At 43.6% G+C, this 19819-nt stretch overlaps 1 protein-coding gene across 4 annotated transcripts in view; it reads right to left on the bottom strand.

Annotated features, from left to right (window-relative positions):
* Positions 1 to 19819, bottom strand: part of PCNX2 (pecanex 2) — a 302926-nt gene that overhangs the window by 242125 nt on the left and 40982 nt on the right. For all 4 annotated transcript variants that reach the window (XM_040464986.1, XM_040464985.1, XM_040464988.1 and 1 more), the window contains exons 6-8: positions 15400 to 15547; positions 15117 to 15262; positions 12982 to 13075 (exon numbers count right to left, since the gene is read on the bottom strand). In XM_040464986.1, coding sequence (XP_040320920.1) covers positions 12982 to 13075; positions 15117 to 15262; positions 15400 to 15547 — 388 coding nt within the window. The remainder of the gene's footprint in view (positions 1 to 12981; positions 13076 to 15116; positions 15263 to 15399; positions 15548 to 19819) is intronic.

The following is a 19819-nucleotide window of genomic DNA, read 5'->3' as shown; positions in this document are numbered from 1 at the left end:
CCCAAGTAGGCTCTGCCCTGACAGGGGGGCGATGTGGGGCAAACTCATAAACTGTGAGATGGTGACCTGAGCCGAAATCACAAGACAGACGCCTAACCGACTGGGCCGCCCAGGCGCCCCAAGAACATATTCTCAGAGACTACCGTGGAGCAAAGGGGACACTGCTGAGGGTATCAGGGAACTCGGCACAAGCTTCTCTACTTCTTAAAAGGTAACAAGAAAACTTGGGGGCTGCAGCAGCCAAAGCGTCATCACGGGGGATGAGCCTGAGGACAGCAAAGCTGAGAGACGGAAAGAAACTCGTTTCTCGATGATGACATCGAATCACTGCACTGACCAAACCTGCACTGATCAGGACTTTGGACTTCCTGTCTAATCCGCTGTGATTTGGGGTCTTATGGAACTTGCAGCCCAAACTGCCTCAAGAACGCAGACGCCGCACGAACGGGACGCCTTTCCGATTTCTAGCCTCGCATTTCATTATAAACTCTCTGGCGAGTTTGTGGGCCCTTCTTTTCCCTTAGTAGTCCCTACTACTGCATTCATAAACACATAAATACTTCTTCTGTCGGAACAGCACTTAAAAGAGTTCCACCAAGGGCGCCTGGGTGGCTCAGTCGGTTAAGTGTCTGACTCTTGATTTCAGCTCAGGTCATGATCTCATGGTTCGTGAGTTCGAGACAGCTGACAGTGTGGAGCCTGCTTGGGATTCTCTCCCTCTCTCTCTGCTTCTCTCCTGTTCATGCTCTCTCTCTCTCTCAAAATAAAGAACCTTAAACATATTTTAAAAATAAATAAAATAGTTCCACTGTACATACATACATACACGCGCATCTCTCTACATTTTCAGACATCATTTACGACTACTTGATGGTGCATTCAGTAGAGGCACTCTGATAAAGAACCATTCAGGAAACGCCGTATGTTAAAGTCAGGAGTGAAGGAGCAAAGCGCGAAGTACATGGAGCTTCAAACTTAAAAATCCTATCCTTCCGTTATTTGGATGACTGTTGCATACACTGTGCTTGTGCTTCCTGTCTGGGGTAGGGGTGTAACATCTTTTAACTAACAGAAAAAAGAAAAAAAGCAGTTAGATTTATAAAGGCAACGTGCACTCAGACTTTCTTGCTTCGTACAGAAACCACCGCATCCTGTAATCGTGTTGTTGCATAGCCAAACGCAACAGGATCGAGAGTGCCTCGCTCGTACAAATTTGGGGAAATCTAAATCTCAGCAAATGCCAGCAGACTCTGGCAAATGCTAGAACTTCACAAAAATCAAAAGATTTATCTGATTGCACTGTCAATAATGTAAGTGATGACTGTAAACAGGCAGGAGCCGGATGGACACGTGTGCTTCTTTGAGAAAATCTTAGAAAGTGAATAGCGCCCTCTGTTGCCAACTGAAATGAACTAAGGACTGGCTGTTAGAGCCAGCCTCCCGTTGCTGCTGCTTCGTGCCAGGAAACATGATACAAAGGAAGGGTCAACACACCTCAGCTTCATATCTGCAGATTACTTAGCATGTTTCCGGCAGTAAAGTAATAATAACAACAAATTACATTATTTTTTTTTTATTGGAGCCATTTGAAAAATCTCATGTTAACATCTAGGGTTTGGTTTTCTTTTCAAAAATCTTTTGGATAAGTTCTAGAATTAAGCGGAACGAGGCTTGGATTATTGCTCTACTAATTACTATCTGTGACTACAAGCCTTTGTCGTCCTATCTCCAATCCTCACCTAGAAAATAGGGAAGATATCTCCTGCACAGGGGTTGTGAGAATCAAATCAGACTAGATATGTAAACCACTAAATGGTGTCTCCCACGTATTAGACACTTAACCACACCTTATTTATTTCCTTCTATGGATATGGGACCCGACTTTGTTTATTCTCATATGAAACAGCAACATGACCCCAATGCATTTCATACAAATAACATTACCTCCAATTGTTTCTGTTAGCATGAATGGGGGAAGATTGTCTTGCCCTCAACTCACACTCAATCCTCTTTATTTTATAAAAAAAAAAACGGACTCCAACAGCTTATTAAGTTCCCTCTTCATTAACTTCATTCATAAAAGTTGAGTATTCTAAACAAAGCATGATGATATTAAAAAAGATCCTTGTCCTAGCTTTATGACCGGTGTGGCCTCACCAGAAAACCTGTATCACACGTGTATACGGGCTTCCGATCTGGCCAGGAAGAGATGATTAAATGTTACAGTCGGCACTGCTCAACTGGAAGAGATTTCTCCCCTTGCTTAAATGTTGTTCTCTGGGGTCCTGATGTTGTAGTCATGATGGATGTGCACCAGCTTCCCAATCAAGAACCACAGAGGCTGTGATGTCACAAAAATCACGGAGTGGACAGAAGTCTTCCTACCAGTCTTTAAAGAACGCCTGCTTACGTTCTGCTTCTTCTCAGACTTATTCTTCTACTCTTCTCAGACAAGCCACTGCTTTTTGGCCCTTGTTTAACTGTGCACTGTGGGCTCTGCAATCATCTAAAACGTCTCTGTTTTCCTAACTTAAGGCCGGAAATTTCCCCTCACGTGAATAAACATAATGTGAAAAAAAAAAAAAAAGGCTGAGTTTTAAGAGATATTTCCTTCCCTGAAACAGCAATATTCCAAACCTGTAATAAAACTACACTCTGAACTCTGAACTATCAGAGGACAATACCTGCAGGTCTGGTCTTGATCACCTTCTCTCTGGTTAATCGCTGGCACATTAGTTTGGTTCAGGGTGATGGAGTCGCTGAATTGACTTAGATTGGGCTCAGGACAATAACAGAAAGAGTGGCTGGTGACAGAAAGTACCAAAGAAGCAGCCTCTAGGAGGACATAAAGGTGGACCAGGGGCTAGGTGCCAGTCTGGGCCTGAATGGTGACTCTTGTATGGGCAAAGCTGAGTCTCAGATTGATGGGGACAACACTCCACCATATTGTACTCCCCGGCTTTCATTCATTTAGACTCTGCAAGCAACAAATAATGAAAATACATGTGCTTCTTCTACATTTTCCCATCACCGTGGAAAAACATTCCTGAAATTCTTCGTCTTCCCCGGATCTCAAAATTATGGCCCACCATCTAGAGAAAGAGGACACTTCTCTCTGCCGCTCCTTCTTGTTCTTCAGACCTCCCCCCCCCCCCCGGGGGACACATGGGAACAAGTCACCCAGAGGGGCAGCCTGAAAATGGAACTCACAGCCAAGCAACGTGCTTGGTATGTAGGATAATTAAATAAAGCAGCCTTGTTTTAAAAACGATAACCTTTATTTGGAACTTTAACGGGGATTCTAGATTGAGAGTCTGCAAACAGCTCTCACAGGACAGTAAAATCCATCTGTGCATGTGAGCAAAAGGAAGGAGACAGGGCCTCAGGCACGGCGTCTACTGCCACCGTGTGGCAGTTGGGGCTATGGCCATCAAAACAGTGTGGCAGGCCTTCCCAAGGAGTCAGAGAAGGTGCCTCGGAACAGAAGTCTCTAGAATCAACCTCCTAACCCTTCCATCTTTATGACTCTGTGCCTGGATGAAAACTTCTTCTCTCTCTCGAGTGTCCAGAAAAGCGAAACAAGGACCAGAGTGGAAGGATCAGAGATAAGAACTAAAAAAACAAAAGACAGAGGGACAGAAATTTGGAAATGGCAGAAACTTTTCAAAGAGTTTGAAACTCTGGATGCTTCTATGCTTCCTCCAGATCACTTCCACCTCAATGTGATCAAAGGCACCTAGATCCCCCCAAAGTTTGTTTGTTTTATTTAAAGCAGTACAGGGGCGCCTGGGTGGCGCAGTCAGTTAAGCGCCCGACTTCAGCCAGGTCACGATCTCACGGTCCATGAGTTCGAGCCCCGCGTCAGGCTCTGGGCTGATGGCTCGGAGCCTGGAGCCTGTTTCCGATTCTGTGTCTCCCTCTCTCTCTGCTCCTCCCCCGTTCATGCTCTGTCTCTCTCTGTCCCAAAAATAAATAAACGTTGAAAAAAAAATTTTTTTTTAATTTAAAAATAAAGAAGTACACACATAACTCTCCACTATACAAGTCAACATAGTAATGCAGCTATATGCAAACTCTCAGAGATTTATAGTTAGAATTGACATTTTCAACTTGTGCTTGAATGGAACATAGCACTGAGCATATCCAACATTGGGGGAATTCACATTTTCTCCACGTCTTGAAGACCTAATTGACTAACTTCAATGCCTGATACTCCAGCTCAGCTTTTCCAAACCAGGGATCAATATTTCTTCTGACTAACGTAAAACAGAGGGTTCTAAAAGAGATAATTCTTTTGTGCAACTTTCTGCTCCTTGCCTTCTTTGGGAACCAGGTATATTCGTTGTGGCTTGAAAGGGCTTTCCTCAGAATTGATCCCAATGAGTAAGGGAAGTTTTACTGAGGTAAGGGTCAGAAGGGCTGGTAATATCAACAGAAAAGAGTTCTGAAGAAGCAAGAAAGACTAAGCACAGGGCTTTGATCCACCTTTGAAGCAAAGTACTCACTGGGTTTAGAGATTCAGCAGCATCCAAAAATACACCTAGTTTATAAACAGAACAATATCTGCTTTGATATGTACTACAATGATTCATAAGCAAATAAAAGCCAGATATAAGTGAATCCAGATAAATCAGCACACTATTACCCAAACTACTCTACTCTTTCAATTAAAAACAAGTTGAAGTACAAAAAGGCCCCCGGGGACACCTGGGTGGCTCAGTGCGTTAAGTGTCTGACTTCGGCTTAGGTCATGATCTCATGGTGTGTGAGTTCGAGCCCCGCGTCGGGCTCTGTGCTCCAGCCCTGGGCCTGGAGCCTGTTTCGGATTCTGTGTCTCCCTCTCTCTCTGCCCCTCCCCCACTCATGCTCTGTCTCTGTCTCAAAAATAAACATTAAAAAAATTTTTTCTTAAATAAAAAAAAAATCCCCCAATAAAAATCCTATAAACTAGTATGCTCTAGAATGAGTCTTCCATTCAGTGGACTACTCTGCCTACTTTTTGAGTAACAGAGACTCAAAATGAAAGACTCAAAATGTCTTTCCGTCAGATTTCACTGGACACTGGACACTACGCATTTTGCATGCATTTTCATCCGACTGCTTCTGACACTGGAAAAGCTAGATTAATACTGAAACACGGTGGTAGATCTCTCACAGAAGAAAGCTCTGCTATGTTACTTGGAAGAATTTATAGACAAAAGAAATGTAAATCTTTGCTGAACAAAGAAAAGAACCTATCAAGCTTTACTTGCAAGATCTACAGAGGAAATTTAAAAAGTTCAGTTTGCGATGAACCTTTTAGACACAAGACACACTTCAACTTCCTAAGCAGAGAGCCTACATCAACTTTGATTGTCTGGGCAGACTCGTAACTACATCTTTCTAGGTAGATTAGCTCATGTGAGGCTCTGAGCTACTGAATCAATCCTAGGTGCTGGGTAATGAGTTTGTCCTCTGAAAGTTTTTTATTTTTTATTTTTTATTTTTTAATTTTTTTTTCAACGTTTATTTTCTTTTTGGGACAGAGAGAGACAGAGCATGAACGGGGGAGGGGCAGAGAGAGAGGGAGACACAGAATCGGAAACAGGCTCCAGGCTCTGAGCCATCAGCCCGGAGCCCGACGCGGGGCTCGAACTCACGGACCGCGAGATCGTGACCTGGCGGAAGTCGGACGCTTCACCGACTGCGCCACCCAGGCGCCCTGAAAGTTTTTTAAATAGCAATTCTAAATGCTGCAATTCACGCCAGAGTTCCCTCATCCTAGTGTCTGGGGAGAGCAGGGCTATGTTAGAGAGTGTTACCAAAGGTACCTGCTTTACGGACAGCTATTGTACAACCGGAAAATGCTGCTTACATTTCTTTGGCAGTTAATGAGAAACGCGCTGGTTCCCACAATGACAGTGGGGCCAAGGAGGGAAATTTGTTTCCTCTCCTGGTTTCCTCCAGGAATCCCCCAAAGAGACATGGAAATTACACCCCAAACAATTCCCTATTCATGCTTGGGAGTCAGGATATAAAACTGTCACGTGGCAACTGGACTTAACAATGGCAGAGACGAATGGCTTTCTTGCCAATAATAAGGATCCATGGTTTAATGGCCTAGTTGGAGGCAATCCCAGCCACTTGAAGTTGCCTTACAGGGAAAAAGCTGCTTTTCCAATATCTTCCATGGCTGAATGGCTTAGCAACAGTCCTAACTAGGAATCCTTCCAAGTTCAAAACCAAAGTTTATATTTACTGTAGTGAGAACTCAACATTTAATGGCATTAAAAGCCAAGGATACAATATTAAAGTACCTATTCTAAAATTACCACAGAGGCCAAAATGTTGGAACTCAACAGGTTGACAGAGAGCATGCAAAGTACTTAGCCGCCTTAAAAATCTCATAAAGTAACTCATAAAAGCACTGGAGGGAAGGCCTCCACCCAGGTAAAGTCAGGATGCTTTGCCCTATCAGGCCACGACGGTGAAGTTTAGCCCCTGGTCCCACTGCTTCTGTTTGCAGATAATAACAATACCCTTGTGGCAGGTACTGTCCTAAGTGCTATATATGCCTGTTATGTTTAACTTTTAAAGCCACCTGGTGAATTAATTACCATATCATTTCTATTTATGGATTAGTAAATGGATACTTTTTTTTTTTTAATTTTTTTTCAACGTTTTTATTTATTTTGGGGACAGAGAGAGACAGAGCATGAACAGGGGAGGGGCAGAGAGAGAGGGAGACACAGAATCGGAAACAGGCTCCAGGCTCTGAGCCATCAGCCCAGAGCCCGACGCGGGGCTCGAACTCACGGACCGTGAAATCGTGACCTGGCTGAAGTCGGACGCTTAACCGACTGCGCCACCCAGGCGCCCCAGTAAATGGATACTTAAGATGGCTAAGCAAGTTGTTCAATGTCAACCAAAAAGTCCAGGTGAGTGTTGGAACTGAAGCCTGGATCAGCCTAAGACTGAAATTCGTGCGCAGGCTACTCAGTGCTAAACCCGATGCCCCATTACAGCGCCATCCATGCGGACACAGAGAACTATGTAGTCGTGAATGAGTAGAACACAAGACAGGAAAATCTAATGTCAGCTGCAATCTCTGATTTCTGTGTCCAGCAGTTTGAATAGTCATTCTGCAGGGTTGCATTTTATTTATTTATTTATTTATTTATTTGTTTGTTTGTTTGTGTATTTATTTTTAGTTTCAGTTTGGGGGCTTTTTTGGGTCCATTTCCCCACTTACGAGAAGGAAAAGGTAATCAAATCTGTAATCAAATGACCAGGCAAACTGCTAGGGTTTCCGGCTCTTTCACTCCAAGTGCCACAGGGTGAGGGAGTTTGTGCTGATGTTGTCTTGATGATCCCACGTTCACCGGATTGCTTCTGTCTACAAATAGGTCGAATTGCTCCTGCTGCTACAGGTAGAACACAGCGCAAACTCCTCGACGAGGCTTCACGGCCCCCGTGACCTGACTCTGCTTCTCCTATTCAGCTTGTCACCTCCTCTTGCTGAATGCCCAGCTGGTCTGAGCACTGTCCGAACTCCAGCTGGGCTCTCTGTGTCACTTCCAATGATCTGACTTGATTCAATTCAGAATTTACTTAACATCTATCTACAGAGGGCTAAGTGAGGGCTCTAAAGGCACTGGTTGGAGGCACTTTTCTCTAGACAAGTACAGGCTGGGGGGACGGGAGTCCTACACAAGTAAATGAGGTACCAGGGAGAATGTGATAAGCCCCCCTCTGACATGGAGCAGCGGATTCGTTTGCACAGAAGCGATTGATAAGATAAAGAAGTACAGAGAGGCAGATCGCAATTTGTGCTTTGACAGGGGATTATTCCAAAGGGTAAGACTGAATGGAGGAGGGCAATTGAGGTAAAGAAGGACAGACACTTAGAGAGGAAGGGCTGAAGGTTGGCCAGCGTGGGCTTCGCAGAGAGGAGGGATGAGGGGCAGGGCTGCGCAGGGGTGCGGGGGAGCAGGCTCAGTGCACGCCTGCCCGGGCGGTGGGGACCACGTAAGGGCATCTCTGTAAAGCGTGTGTTTGCAGGCAGGGCTGCTCCACAGGAGGTCTCGGGGTGTGGGGTGAAGGCCCGGGCTTCAGAGCAGGACTGGACAACCAGTAGTCCACAGGCCACAGTAACCACGCACGTGTCATCTGTAGCCTGTGGTATTTCAAACCAATTCAAACTAGAGACATTAAACAAAAGAGAAGTTTACAAATAAATGTGGATTTTTAGCTCCTTGTGGAAAGTACTGGAAAATCCAGTCGGGCCGGGCTTCCTGAGTTGGCCTAAGTAGATAAATGCCCTCCAGTGGCCTGTGGGAGCCGCCACTCCTAACATGTGACACTGGCCTGCTTCCCCCATCTACACTACCTGCCTGGGAGCCACGGGGCTCTGAGTCTGTGGCCCCTGTTGAGGCAGAGGACCAGGGACGAAGACCCAAGTGTCCTGAGCCCACTTGCTAGCCACTGAAGGTTGAGCATGTTTCTCAGTCTTATTTCCTTTTCTGTGAAATGAAGCAAATCTCACATGTCATGTTGACAATTGGACAACTGATGACTTAGCAGAGTGCTTCGCACACAATACATATTTAACAAGTGGTGGCAGCCATGGCCAGAATTATTATAGGGAAGTGATCCCTTTGGGGCCTGGAACTGCCATAATGTTGCTTCCCACAAAAAGCCTGCAGGTGTGTTGGAACACAGGTGCAAGGCGTTACTGGCCCTTCCAAGTTTGCAAAATCCTTTTTTTTTTTTTTTTTTTAAATTTTTTTTTTCAACGTTTATTTATTTTTGGGATAGAGAGAGACAGAGCATGAACGGGGGAGGGGCAGAGAGAGAGGGAGACACAGAATGGGAAACAGGCTCCAGGCTCTGAGCCATCAGCCCAGAGCCCGACGCGGGGCTCGAACTCACGGACCGCGAGATCGTGACCTGGCTGAAGTCGGACGCTTAACCGACTGCGCCACCCAGGCGCCCCCCAAGTTTGCAAAATCCTGACCTGCTGGCCTTGTACTTGATCAGCTGCCTTCTACTCTGGTATCATTCTTTTTTTTTTTTTTCCAATTGTTTTTTTTAATGTTTTTGTAACTTATTTTTGAGACAGACGGGGAGGGGGGGGTGAGAGCAGGGGAGGGACGGAGAAAGAGAGGACACAGAATCCGAAGCAGGCTCCAGGCTCTGAGCTGTCAGCACGAAGCCCGATGTGGGGCTCAACCCCACAAACAATCTGTAAGATCACGACCTGAGCCAAAGTTGGATGCTCAACCGACTGAGCCACCCAGGCGCCCCTGCTCTGGTATCATTCTTTACATTAGAGACAGAGGACACTCGCCCTCGTGCACACCCCAACACACAGTAGTCCGTTAACGTAGGGACTAAAATATTTCAGTTGAACCTGCTTGCTTTTATCCTATTTACAGAAGTTTTCCCTTCATACCATCAATTCAAAGATACCCGAATCATCACTACATCACGAATTTCCACGAAAGCCAAGGCTTATTACGAACCCAAAGAAACGAGTCTCCCATGATGGATGGCATAGCTTCCACTGTCCCCAAGTCTGGGGAGGACTGTGAGACTGTTTGAATATCCAGCATAAGCCCGTCAGAGATCAGTTTAAGTCCAGAAGATCACGGGACTCTGCATAGCACTCAGCCGTTTTTCCTGAGCATGAATTGAACAGATGGCAGCCCCTTCTCCACTTTTCTAGAACAGCCGAGGGAGCCACTTCAACGCTATAATTTTGCTAAGTGAAGCGACTTGAGTTTTGTTCTCATGCATTAAACAGGAAGCACTGTACATCCCTTATGCCCAAACGGGCCATTGAATTGCCATAACACCCCGTAACAAAGTCCCTTCTGAACAACTAACTTATTTCAAAGCACAGGCAGTGTAGAGAACATGGATATTCTCAAGCAATGGTCTGTACATGTGAGAGCAAACATGTATCCTATTCCATTTTATCTGTGAAGCACAAGAAGATATGCATGGCTATGTGCCATTCTTTCGTACAGCTCTTAAAACCAATTCGCTGCCAAATTACCTTGGGGATAGGGCAGGTGGTCAAAGACTTAGAACTTAGCATGGGAGGTGATGGGCCAAGAGCTCTCCATTAGCATGTTTGCACACAAGAAATGTTAGTGATGACCAGGGAAATAATATAAAGCTTTTCTTGAAGGGGAACGCTGTTTTTACAAAACTTGATCATTATTCTCCTTAGAGAAGCTCAGTAATTAGTTTAATCGAATGACTTTTACCAGAAACAGAGAATCCTCAGGGGTCATCTGTTGATTTTTGCTGCCCCACCTCCATCCACCCTGCTCCAAACTTACCTCTAAAGAGCCACCCCCAACCTTTCTCAGAGGGAACCTATGACTGCACCTCTATACATGATCGTAGAGCTAAGCCAAGTACTTGCCTTGGTGACTGGGCTCAGGGAACGTGGCCCAGTCAGGACCAAATCCGACTCAATGAGACTCTTATATTGGGGTTTATGGGAGAGAAGCATGTTGTCCTTGCTGAACTCGATTGAGAGAAGACATAAGGCCCGGGGCTACTACAGGCATCTTCTGACCACCAGAGTTCAGTATTTGAGAGGGGTGTCAAAACGCAGGAACAGGAGAGAGATGGAGAAGGAGAAACCACACCTCTGAAGACGTCTGCAAGATGTCTCAGTTACATGACCCCAAATTCCCACGGTGAGGAGGCCTTTTGACTCGGATTCTCTCAGGTGTAGTAGGAAGGGGGTCTAACTGTTGTATGTAGCCAAAACGGCAGTGCTCGGGAAGGACTGAGACCTGAGACTGTCCAAGGGCTTCTCGGGGGTGCTCAGCACACACACATTCAGCAGCCCTAGCAACCACACCTGGCCGAAAGCTCTCTCGCTCCGAGTCAGTGCCCTGTGGCACACCGAAGCCTTGACAGCTCTAGAAATAGAGGGCAGGTTATACAATAAAGAGCTCTAGTCGGGAGGGGAAACACAGGGGAGATGAAAGAAAGCAAGACTTGTGGGAAATTTAATAAAGAGAGGGCAATGAATGGGGAAAACTCGAGTTCGCGGGTGGCTCTGCATGAGGCAAAACCTAAGGAGGAGGAGCCTACTGGAAACCTTGCAAGCATTCTCTCTGGTTCTTATTTGCACACTGTACATTTTTAACTTTTTCAGGCTCTGGATACGCGGCTTTATTCTAACGGGCATTACCGGCAAAGGCAATCAAAGCCTTTACGGAGCGGGAAAGTAAAGCACATTTGCCCAGGAAAATAAAAATAAGAAAGTCTGGTAGCTTTATTTTGGGATAAAATAAGGGGCTTGTAATTGTTTTAAATTTAGTTTGAAAACACTACAGCTTGCAACGGAGGACTGCAGAATAATGTGACAGCTTTCCAGGCTGTGTTCTCGCAGAATTGAGTATTTGGTCTGAGGGACCTGCCATCTTAGATGCCTATGTCCATCAAGCCACTGTAACGAATGTCCTGGAGGTGGGGGCTGAGGTGAGTGCATCTAACCTCCCTCTTCTCCTGGGCCTCCATTTGCACGGGGACTTTGTGTGTCTTTTGGCTAGAGAAGAATTTTGTTTTCCAGGCTTTTTTGGGTTTTTGTTTGTTTTTGTTTTTGTTTTGTATTTTAGAGAGAAAGAGAGAGAGCACACAAACTGGGGGGAGAGAGGGAGAGGGAGAGGGAGAGAGAATCTTCAGCAGACTCCACACTTAGCGCAGAGCCTGATGTGGGGCTCGATCCAAGACTCTGAGATCATGACCTGAGCCAAAATCAAGTCCAACCGGTTGAGCCACCCAGGCACCCTTCTGTCTATTTTGACCAGAACATGGGCACCTGAGGGAGACAGAGGAAGAGTGGAAGGCCTGCCAGCGATGGAGAATATGCGTGTTTCCCTGCAGGAGTGACTCTGGATACAGCAGGCTGCTTCAGGGTCGGGGCCCAGTTGGGACAGCGTGGCCTGGGAGAGTCACCACCTACAGTACCCATCAACTCTGCTGGAATGGCTGACACCAGCATTCTTAAGCAGCAGTGGCAACAATGAGGAAACAGCCTAAAAGACTGGTACACAACAAAATTCCACCTGGAGACCAGACCGCAAGGACACAGACAGTCTTCCTTCTCGGCCCACGTGGGGCTCCTCCTTGGATTTCCCGTGCACACCTGTGCAGGAAACTTTGACCCTGGGAAGGAGCACTGAACCGCAGGATCTGGAATTAAGGTTCCTGTAACTCCCTTTGAACTCTCCAGGCGTGACGCCTAAGGCATTCTAATCACACCACAAAGGACTCCCATAAATCTTCAAATATACATGCAATTCTAAAGGAACGTACATGATAAATGTACTTCCCCACTAAGAGCAGACAACTGAGGTGTGTCCACGTGAATTATCCTCAAAGAATCTTGAAGTCCAGAATGAACAATGAATTCTGTCTGCCATTAGTAAGATTTACGGCTTGCCCATGAATCCGGGTATGTTCCAGATGCACAAGCTAATTCAATATCGAACTTAATTAACATCATTTAGAATATAATTTAGGAAGTTATTCAATACATACTGAAGGGAGGAAAATAAGAAAGATGTTTAGATTATCAATCTACAAAAGAGCTTGCTTCCATTACTGCAGGTGAGAACTAACTACATTTCTGGTCCATTCCTCAGGACAAATTTAAGAACAAGTTCTTGTGTTGCACCGTCGTCCTACCAGAAGGCAGCACTATTGTTTGCACAGGATTCCTCTCTATTGATATTTACATGTTACATTCATTTTTGGACGTGGCTACTGCAAAAATGGCTCAGTTTATTTTTTATTTTTCTGCGATATCAGATTTTCTTTTTCTCGCACACAAAACCCACATGCTTTGACACCTACAAACGGATTAACACATTCATTCTACACCAGGATCCTCACTTCATTTGCAGTCAGGCTAATTTACATGTCCCCCAGCAACACGACAGCTCCCAAACCAGAAACCAGACCTCCACTTACCGAGCACGAGAGAAACTGTCATAATTTGACGGCTGATGCTGTAAAGGGCCTTCTTTCTGATTTCCAGACTTTAAATAACAGGATCTAATTTCCCCTAGAAAATCATGAAATTTCAGCAAAGAATATTAGACAAGTATTCGTATATGATCATTCCAGCTTATACATTTTTCAAGTCAGAAGGAACTCATTTTGGACTGTTTTAATAATAATTGTTGGTAATCTAGGTCCATTCTTTATATTTTCCCACAGAATGTGTAACTAAAAAAATCTTCTTGACATACCTTTCTAATAATATGCTGAGACAAGTTTGCCTCAGTTACCTATTACTTAATTGCTTTTGATCAATTAATTTGCACCATCTCTTAATTCACTTTTATATACATTTGACCCTTGGACAACTTAGGTGTTCGGGGCACTGACCACCCACACAGTTGGACATCCACATATGACTCTAACTCCCTCCTTAAAAACTCAACCACTAATTAACGGGGAAAGCCTTACCCATAACACAAAGTCAACTAACACACATTTTGAATGTGATATGTTTTATATACTGTATTCGTATAATAAAGTAAGCCTGAGAAAAGAAAATGCTATTAAGAAAGTCAAAAGGAAGAGAAAATACATTTCCGGTACTGCACCGTATTCATCCCCCAAAACCAAAAGAAACAATCAAACAAAACCATGTATAAGGAGAACCTGTGCAGTTCAAAGCTCTGTTGGGCAAGGGTCAACTGTTTTCAGTTCATCGTTTTGTCTATTTTCATCATGTGTCAGTATGATGAAACATACTAGGCCCATGTGTCTTTCTTTCATGTGCTGAAAGAGGCTTATCAAGCATGTGGTTTTCTTTCGTGGAGGTCATGAGACCATCCCCACCTCAGAATTCACAGATGAGCAGGGGCACAGAGCACTGCCTAGTGTGTCAGCCTAGTAATGAGATGGCAAGAGATGGAATTAATTTGCAGAGTTAAATTAGTCTGCTAAAGAGGTTCCGGGTATTGAGGTGTGAAAATCAGTTCACTTTGTAAATGGAAATCGTCTCTCTGCAGAACAGGTTTGAGGTGTACCTTCTTCAGGTAACACGGGAGCATAATTAACTGTGTTATAAGCAGCTGGAAGGTAGACTGAAGGACAGGACCTCAACTTGAAGGTTCCTCCCACCAAGAGATACATTTATAAGGAAGACCGCAGCCCCCCTGGAGGCTTTGATATGTGTTAATGTTGTTTTTTAAAGTGTAAAAGACTTCTTTGTCTGTCTGTAGATGCAAAAGCACTTCAGACCACAAAGGATTGATCTGTAGATAGGGTAACCATATTATTCATTATCCAAACCAGGATTCTTTTGAGAGTAAAATAACAAACATTAATTGATGTATAAAAAACATTAATTGATGTCTTAAGCCAAAAACCCATCCTCAAAAGACAAGGGCCTATATCACTTATCTACAGAACTTTGAACTTGCCACTTAACATTATTTCCTTCCTCCTTCCCTTCCCTTCCCTTTCCTTCCTTTCTTTCTTCCCTCTCTTCCTCTCTTCCTTCCTTCCTTCTCTTTATTTTTTTCTTTCTTTTTCTATTTTAAATCCTTTTTATGACAAGGCACTAAAAATATATATCAAGGTCAGATTTTCAACATACATCCAATAAATATTTACTAGGTACTAGGCACTGCCTTCCTAAAGTTCACAGTTGTGAGGGGGAAAATACCATTAATCAAATTATTATATGTCAATAAATAATTATAAGTTATAATAGTATCAAAGAAGGAAAAGGACAGGGGGTTAAGAGCAAAAAGCAGAGGAATCTGACTAAGTCTGGGGAGCCTAGAAAAGGTTTCCCTGAAGAACTTTCTTTAGAATTAAGATATGAAGGATAAATAGCACATTGTGGGCTATGCACAGGGACATGCTATGTGCAAAGGCCCTGAGGCAGGAAGGAGCACACTCTGCTCTAAGAACATTCTATGTGAGCAAATTGTAGGACTAAGTCAAGAACATTCTATGTGAGAAAATCGTAGGACTAAGTCTTCCTGTTCCAAAGTCTAGTACTGAGGCTAAGAGACCACACGGGCATGAGAAAGCCACTAGCCTTATCCCTTCTTCCTCGTTACTAAAAAGCTCTAAGGACTTACCGTGTTCATCGATGAAGACATGCATAGCGTCCACAGACATCTCATCTTGCACAGATGTTTCAGGCCCACTGATAACTTGCAAGACGGAGCTGTCTTGCTGGGAAGTTACCCTGTAGATTATCTGTCTTTGTCTATTGCCCTGGAAACTTAACATATATAAAAGTTTCAAGAACTATTAGGAACTCCTCCTTATCCTTAACAAACCATTAACAGAAGCAGCCACTAACTGAGGCTGCTTCACACTTTGCCCCAACATGAAGCTAAGTAAGTAAGTTAGACTCACAGGGTCGTGATCTTGGCAGGCTCGGTGAACACAGGGCTGGTGCTAGTGTGGTCTTGACTTTGCACGTCTGGTTTTCCTTGTTTGGAACTGTGTCCATTAGGCTTTTCACGTTCCTGGATTTCCTCCCTTTTCTCCTGGGAGCAGGTATCTGAAAAACATCATTTGATGTGTTAACAGAATGTTAAATAAGAAATTAATGTGAAAGCCCTTGGAAATAAGTTACCAAAACTGAAACAAGAATAGACAGAAAATCTACACAGCTCCTATGAATTCAGAATGTGTTTTGATCAATTTTATTTTTACCAATTATGACAGTACCTAGGTATATTTGAAAAACAGTTTATATGTTAGAGGCAGGTTACTGAGCTATCTATGGACATCACCTACTCTAGGTTCAGGGAATCCTTTAAATAACCCCAGTGACCACTGGCTCAGCTGATTGAAAATCACCCATTTCGATTACTCGGGCCTGAAAGGTTCATAACTCATAAATGGACAGCATCAGATGAAAAAATAATTACGTAAACAAACCTGACTACTTTGGAGCAACGTCCCATTTACCGCTTTAAAATCTTATCAGCCATTCCTTCTCACTCATTCTCCACCTCTAGATTTTCAAGGTAAAGGTAGACTTAGTCCCTTCATAAAGTGGATATTCATTACATAGTTGACTTTGCACTCTGTACTTGGCACCGTGGAAGACACAGTGAGATACTACACCTGCTCCTTGCCCTGAGAATAATTTCAGGTGAATAAGAATGCTGAAATCAATAGGTACGAAAAGATTCTGTGAGTTTTTGCAATCCTCTTTAAATAATTGACCAAAATAAGGGCCTTAGCTTATACCATGATGCACAATGGAATCCACCCCTGAGGGTCAGCCCCTCCTTTTCTGAGGATATACCCCAACGGCCAGTTTTAGGGTTATAAAAACCACTGTATTCCCAAGACCAAAGATGTCAAGAGTTATGTTCTTCTGAGTAAATTGTTGTCTAAGAGAAGAACACAAGTGAGTGGTTTGAACCTACAGGTCCTTTCAACACATGCCATTTGAAAAGCCCACTAAGATCTGCCTGGGCCCTCAAAAAGTAAAATTATGTTAGCTTCCCTGCAGTATAAATCACACGATTATGTATACAACAAAGATTTTCATCCTTGGACTTCAAGCAATTAGAGAAACACTGCTGGCTTCTATGTGAGTCCTGAAGATAAACATTCCCGGCACATTTGTGAAACTGCCATTAGAATTTCTTGGATCCAAAAATGTTTGCCTTTCATTTGACAGCTCGTCAAGATAGAAGCTTTCAGTTTTCAAGAGACACGCTTGTGAGAAAGTGCTATCATAACAAGTAGCGTTAGCCAGTGATCATATCGCATACAAAATTGCAGAAAGGCGAATGTAGACAGCTCTACCCCTCATGCTGCACGTATCTTCTATTTATTCGTGTCTCTTTCTCATAGTTTAGTCTCTCCTTCTCTTAAATGGGTACATTACATATGTCAACATACAGACTATTTGTTTTCCTTTTTCCTTTTAAAATAACATATTGACAGGAATTTTCTGTCTATAAAAACAGTGCACATAATTGTGTATAATTAAAACCAGAGGGGCGCCTGGGTGGCGCAGTCGGTTGAGCGTCCGACTTCAGCCAGGTCACGATCTCGCGGGGTCCGTGAGTTTGAGCCCCGCGTTGGGCTCTGGGCCGATGGCTCAGAGCCTGGAGCCTGTTTCCGATTCTGTGTCTCCCTCTCTCTCTGCCCCTCTCCCGTTCATGCTCTGTCTCTCTCTGTCCCCCAAAAAATAAATAAACGTTGAAAAAAAAATTAATAAAACCAGAGAAAAGAAATTTTAAATCACTCTTAACCCTACCACGCTGCCACAGGAGTCAGTTTGATACATACGTACCATACCTGTCTTTTCTTCTAGGCATATACACTTTTTTTTTTTCACAAAAATTAAGTTGTAATACAGATATGATTTTATAACTGTTATATTTACGTTAAAGTATTATAAATAATGACATCAGATATTCTTCTTGACCATCTAGAAATGGTAGTTATATAATATTACATCGATACAGCATAACTTATTGAACTAGAGCCCTATTGTTGTAAATTAGGTTGTTTCCATTTTTCCATCCTTTGGATCACTCTTCAAAAAGCATCTCTACATACATTCATAATTATCTTGTTAGAAATTCTAGAAGTGATTGAATACGACACAGGTGGTGGCTGCACAAGATACATATAGAAATAGAACTCTGACCCACAATCTACAGCAACCAGTCCAGAAAGCCAACATGCTATGGACAAGTCCTATGACTTGTAGGAAGTCAGATGATTATTTCTAGCAAACAGTCCAGGAAGCCAAACGATAACCTCTGTAAGAATCGGCCCCAAATGGCCAGGACTCGACTAATTACTGAGAACTTGCCTAATTTTTGTCCCTGCTTCCAGCCAGAGAGAGCCAAACATGCCCCCCTAACCAATCACACAGGATGCTCTAAGTAGCCTGCCTCCAGTATCCCCAGCCTCCAGTCGGAGCACACCTGAAGCCTTCCCTTTTCCCCACTACAAAGATTTCCCACTCCTCCGCCTGCCTTTGAGTCTCTACCAAAACACAGGTGATGGTGGCCGACTCCCTTGCTGTAGCAAGCTCTGAATAATAGCCTTTGCTTCTTCTCATTTGAGTGGTCTTTGTTTACTTCCACAAAGTTAAATTAAGGTGCCCCAAAACAAAACAAAACCATGGTTTTAAAAGGCTTTTGATACATGTGCGGTTTTCCGTAGCCTTGAACCTTAGGACACCCCCAAGCCCTGAAGATAATCATAAAGCCCTTTGCGGAAAGGGCCTGGGTTGGAAAGAAGAGTATCATAGAGAGAACTGGGAAATCTTGTATCTTTTGACAATCACGTAAAGCTCAAGCACTGTTTCGCTATCAAGCAGGAGAAAGATGACGGTGCGTTGCCTAGGCTGCTGGTATCATTAAACACTGTCATGTTGTGTTAGAAATATACTCTATTTCTGTTTTTAGATAACAGCACATAACAAATTATTATTGATAGAGGAGCAAGAAGATATCACTGATCTCCAAGATAGAAGTGAAAGAGCATCTAATTTGCCACCTTGAGTTCTCACCTTCCAAGAACTAAAAGAATTACGTCCTGCTCTTTCAGCCTTCAATTGAAAACCTCTGTCGGGCACTTGGGTGGCTCAGTCAGTTGAGCATCAAGCTTCAGCTCCAGTCATGATCTCGCTGTTCCTGAGTTCGAGCCCCACGTTGGGCTCTGTGCTGACAGCTCAGAGCCTGGAGCCTGTTTCCGATTCTGTGTCTCCCTCTCTCTCTGACCCTCCCCTGTTCATGCTCTGTCTCTCCCTCTCTCTCACACACATAAATATACATTTAAAAAAAACAAAAACAAACCCTGTCCTTTCCTGAAAGAGATAAATAATCCACTCCTCCCTCCCTGCCATACCTGCAGATTCCTGAAACCAAGCCCCTTCCTTTCCGTAGAAAACCAAGTAGCATCCATATTTCTTTGCACACCCCTAGATTTCCAATTTAATACTGTTCAGATTGGTTCAGATTGAATGTGGTTAGCTGACAAATTTAAGAACAGAAACTTAAGTAGACAAATCAAATAAACCTTACACGTGGCCTGAGGGGGGAATCAGAATAAAAGGCTGAAATTGATCACGCAGCAAGACTTTTCACCCATTTTCCTAATTGAATCCTCACAGTAAATCTGCAACATATTGTTACTCCTGCTTTATTGAAGAAACTGTGACTCCGATGGATTTAGTAAATTGTCCAATCTCACCCAGCTGGCACTGCAAAACCAAAACTTGCCCCTGGGTTCTGAGGTCCCAAAGCCAGGGCTCTGTCCACCATACACACAGCTTCCTGGGAAGACACACATGTACAGATCTACGCTATTCGATACGGTAGCCAGCCACATGTGGCTATTTAAATAAGGTTACATGATGAGTAAATGAGTTAAGATGAGAGTAACTGTATAATTTATTATTCAAACTGGGAACACTTTTGAGAGTGAAAAGCGGTTCTATTACTAATTATGGTGGCAAAAAAGTATAAACGAGGACCGTCTGGGGCAGATGACAATGTACGGTCATGCCTGTTAATACATGTAAAGGGCTTAGGACAGTACTTGACATAAATTAAGAGCTGTGTGTTTGTTAGAATTATGTTTACAAATTGGGATAATTAAGGAGCCCTGCACGTAGGATTTTATAGTGGAACTCAACAGAAAAGTGGATTCATTTCACAGAAATGTAGTTTACAATCAGCTTTCCCAGAATGCATCTATTCTTTTTTTTTTTTAATTTTTTTCCACGTTTTTATTTATTTTTGGGACAGACAGAGACAGAGCATGAACGGGGGAGGGGCAGAGAGAGAGG

This window comes from Herpailurus yagouaroundi, unplaced genomic scaffold (genome assembly GCF_014898765.1).
Source record: "Herpailurus yagouaroundi ecotype Mexico unplaced genomic scaffold, PumYag 530, whole genome shotgun sequence".
NCBI classification, from domain to species: Eukaryota; Metazoa; Chordata; class Mammalia; order Carnivora; family Felidae; genus Herpailurus; species Herpailurus yagouaroundi.
This window is presented reverse-complemented; position numbering and strand designations above follow the sequence as displayed.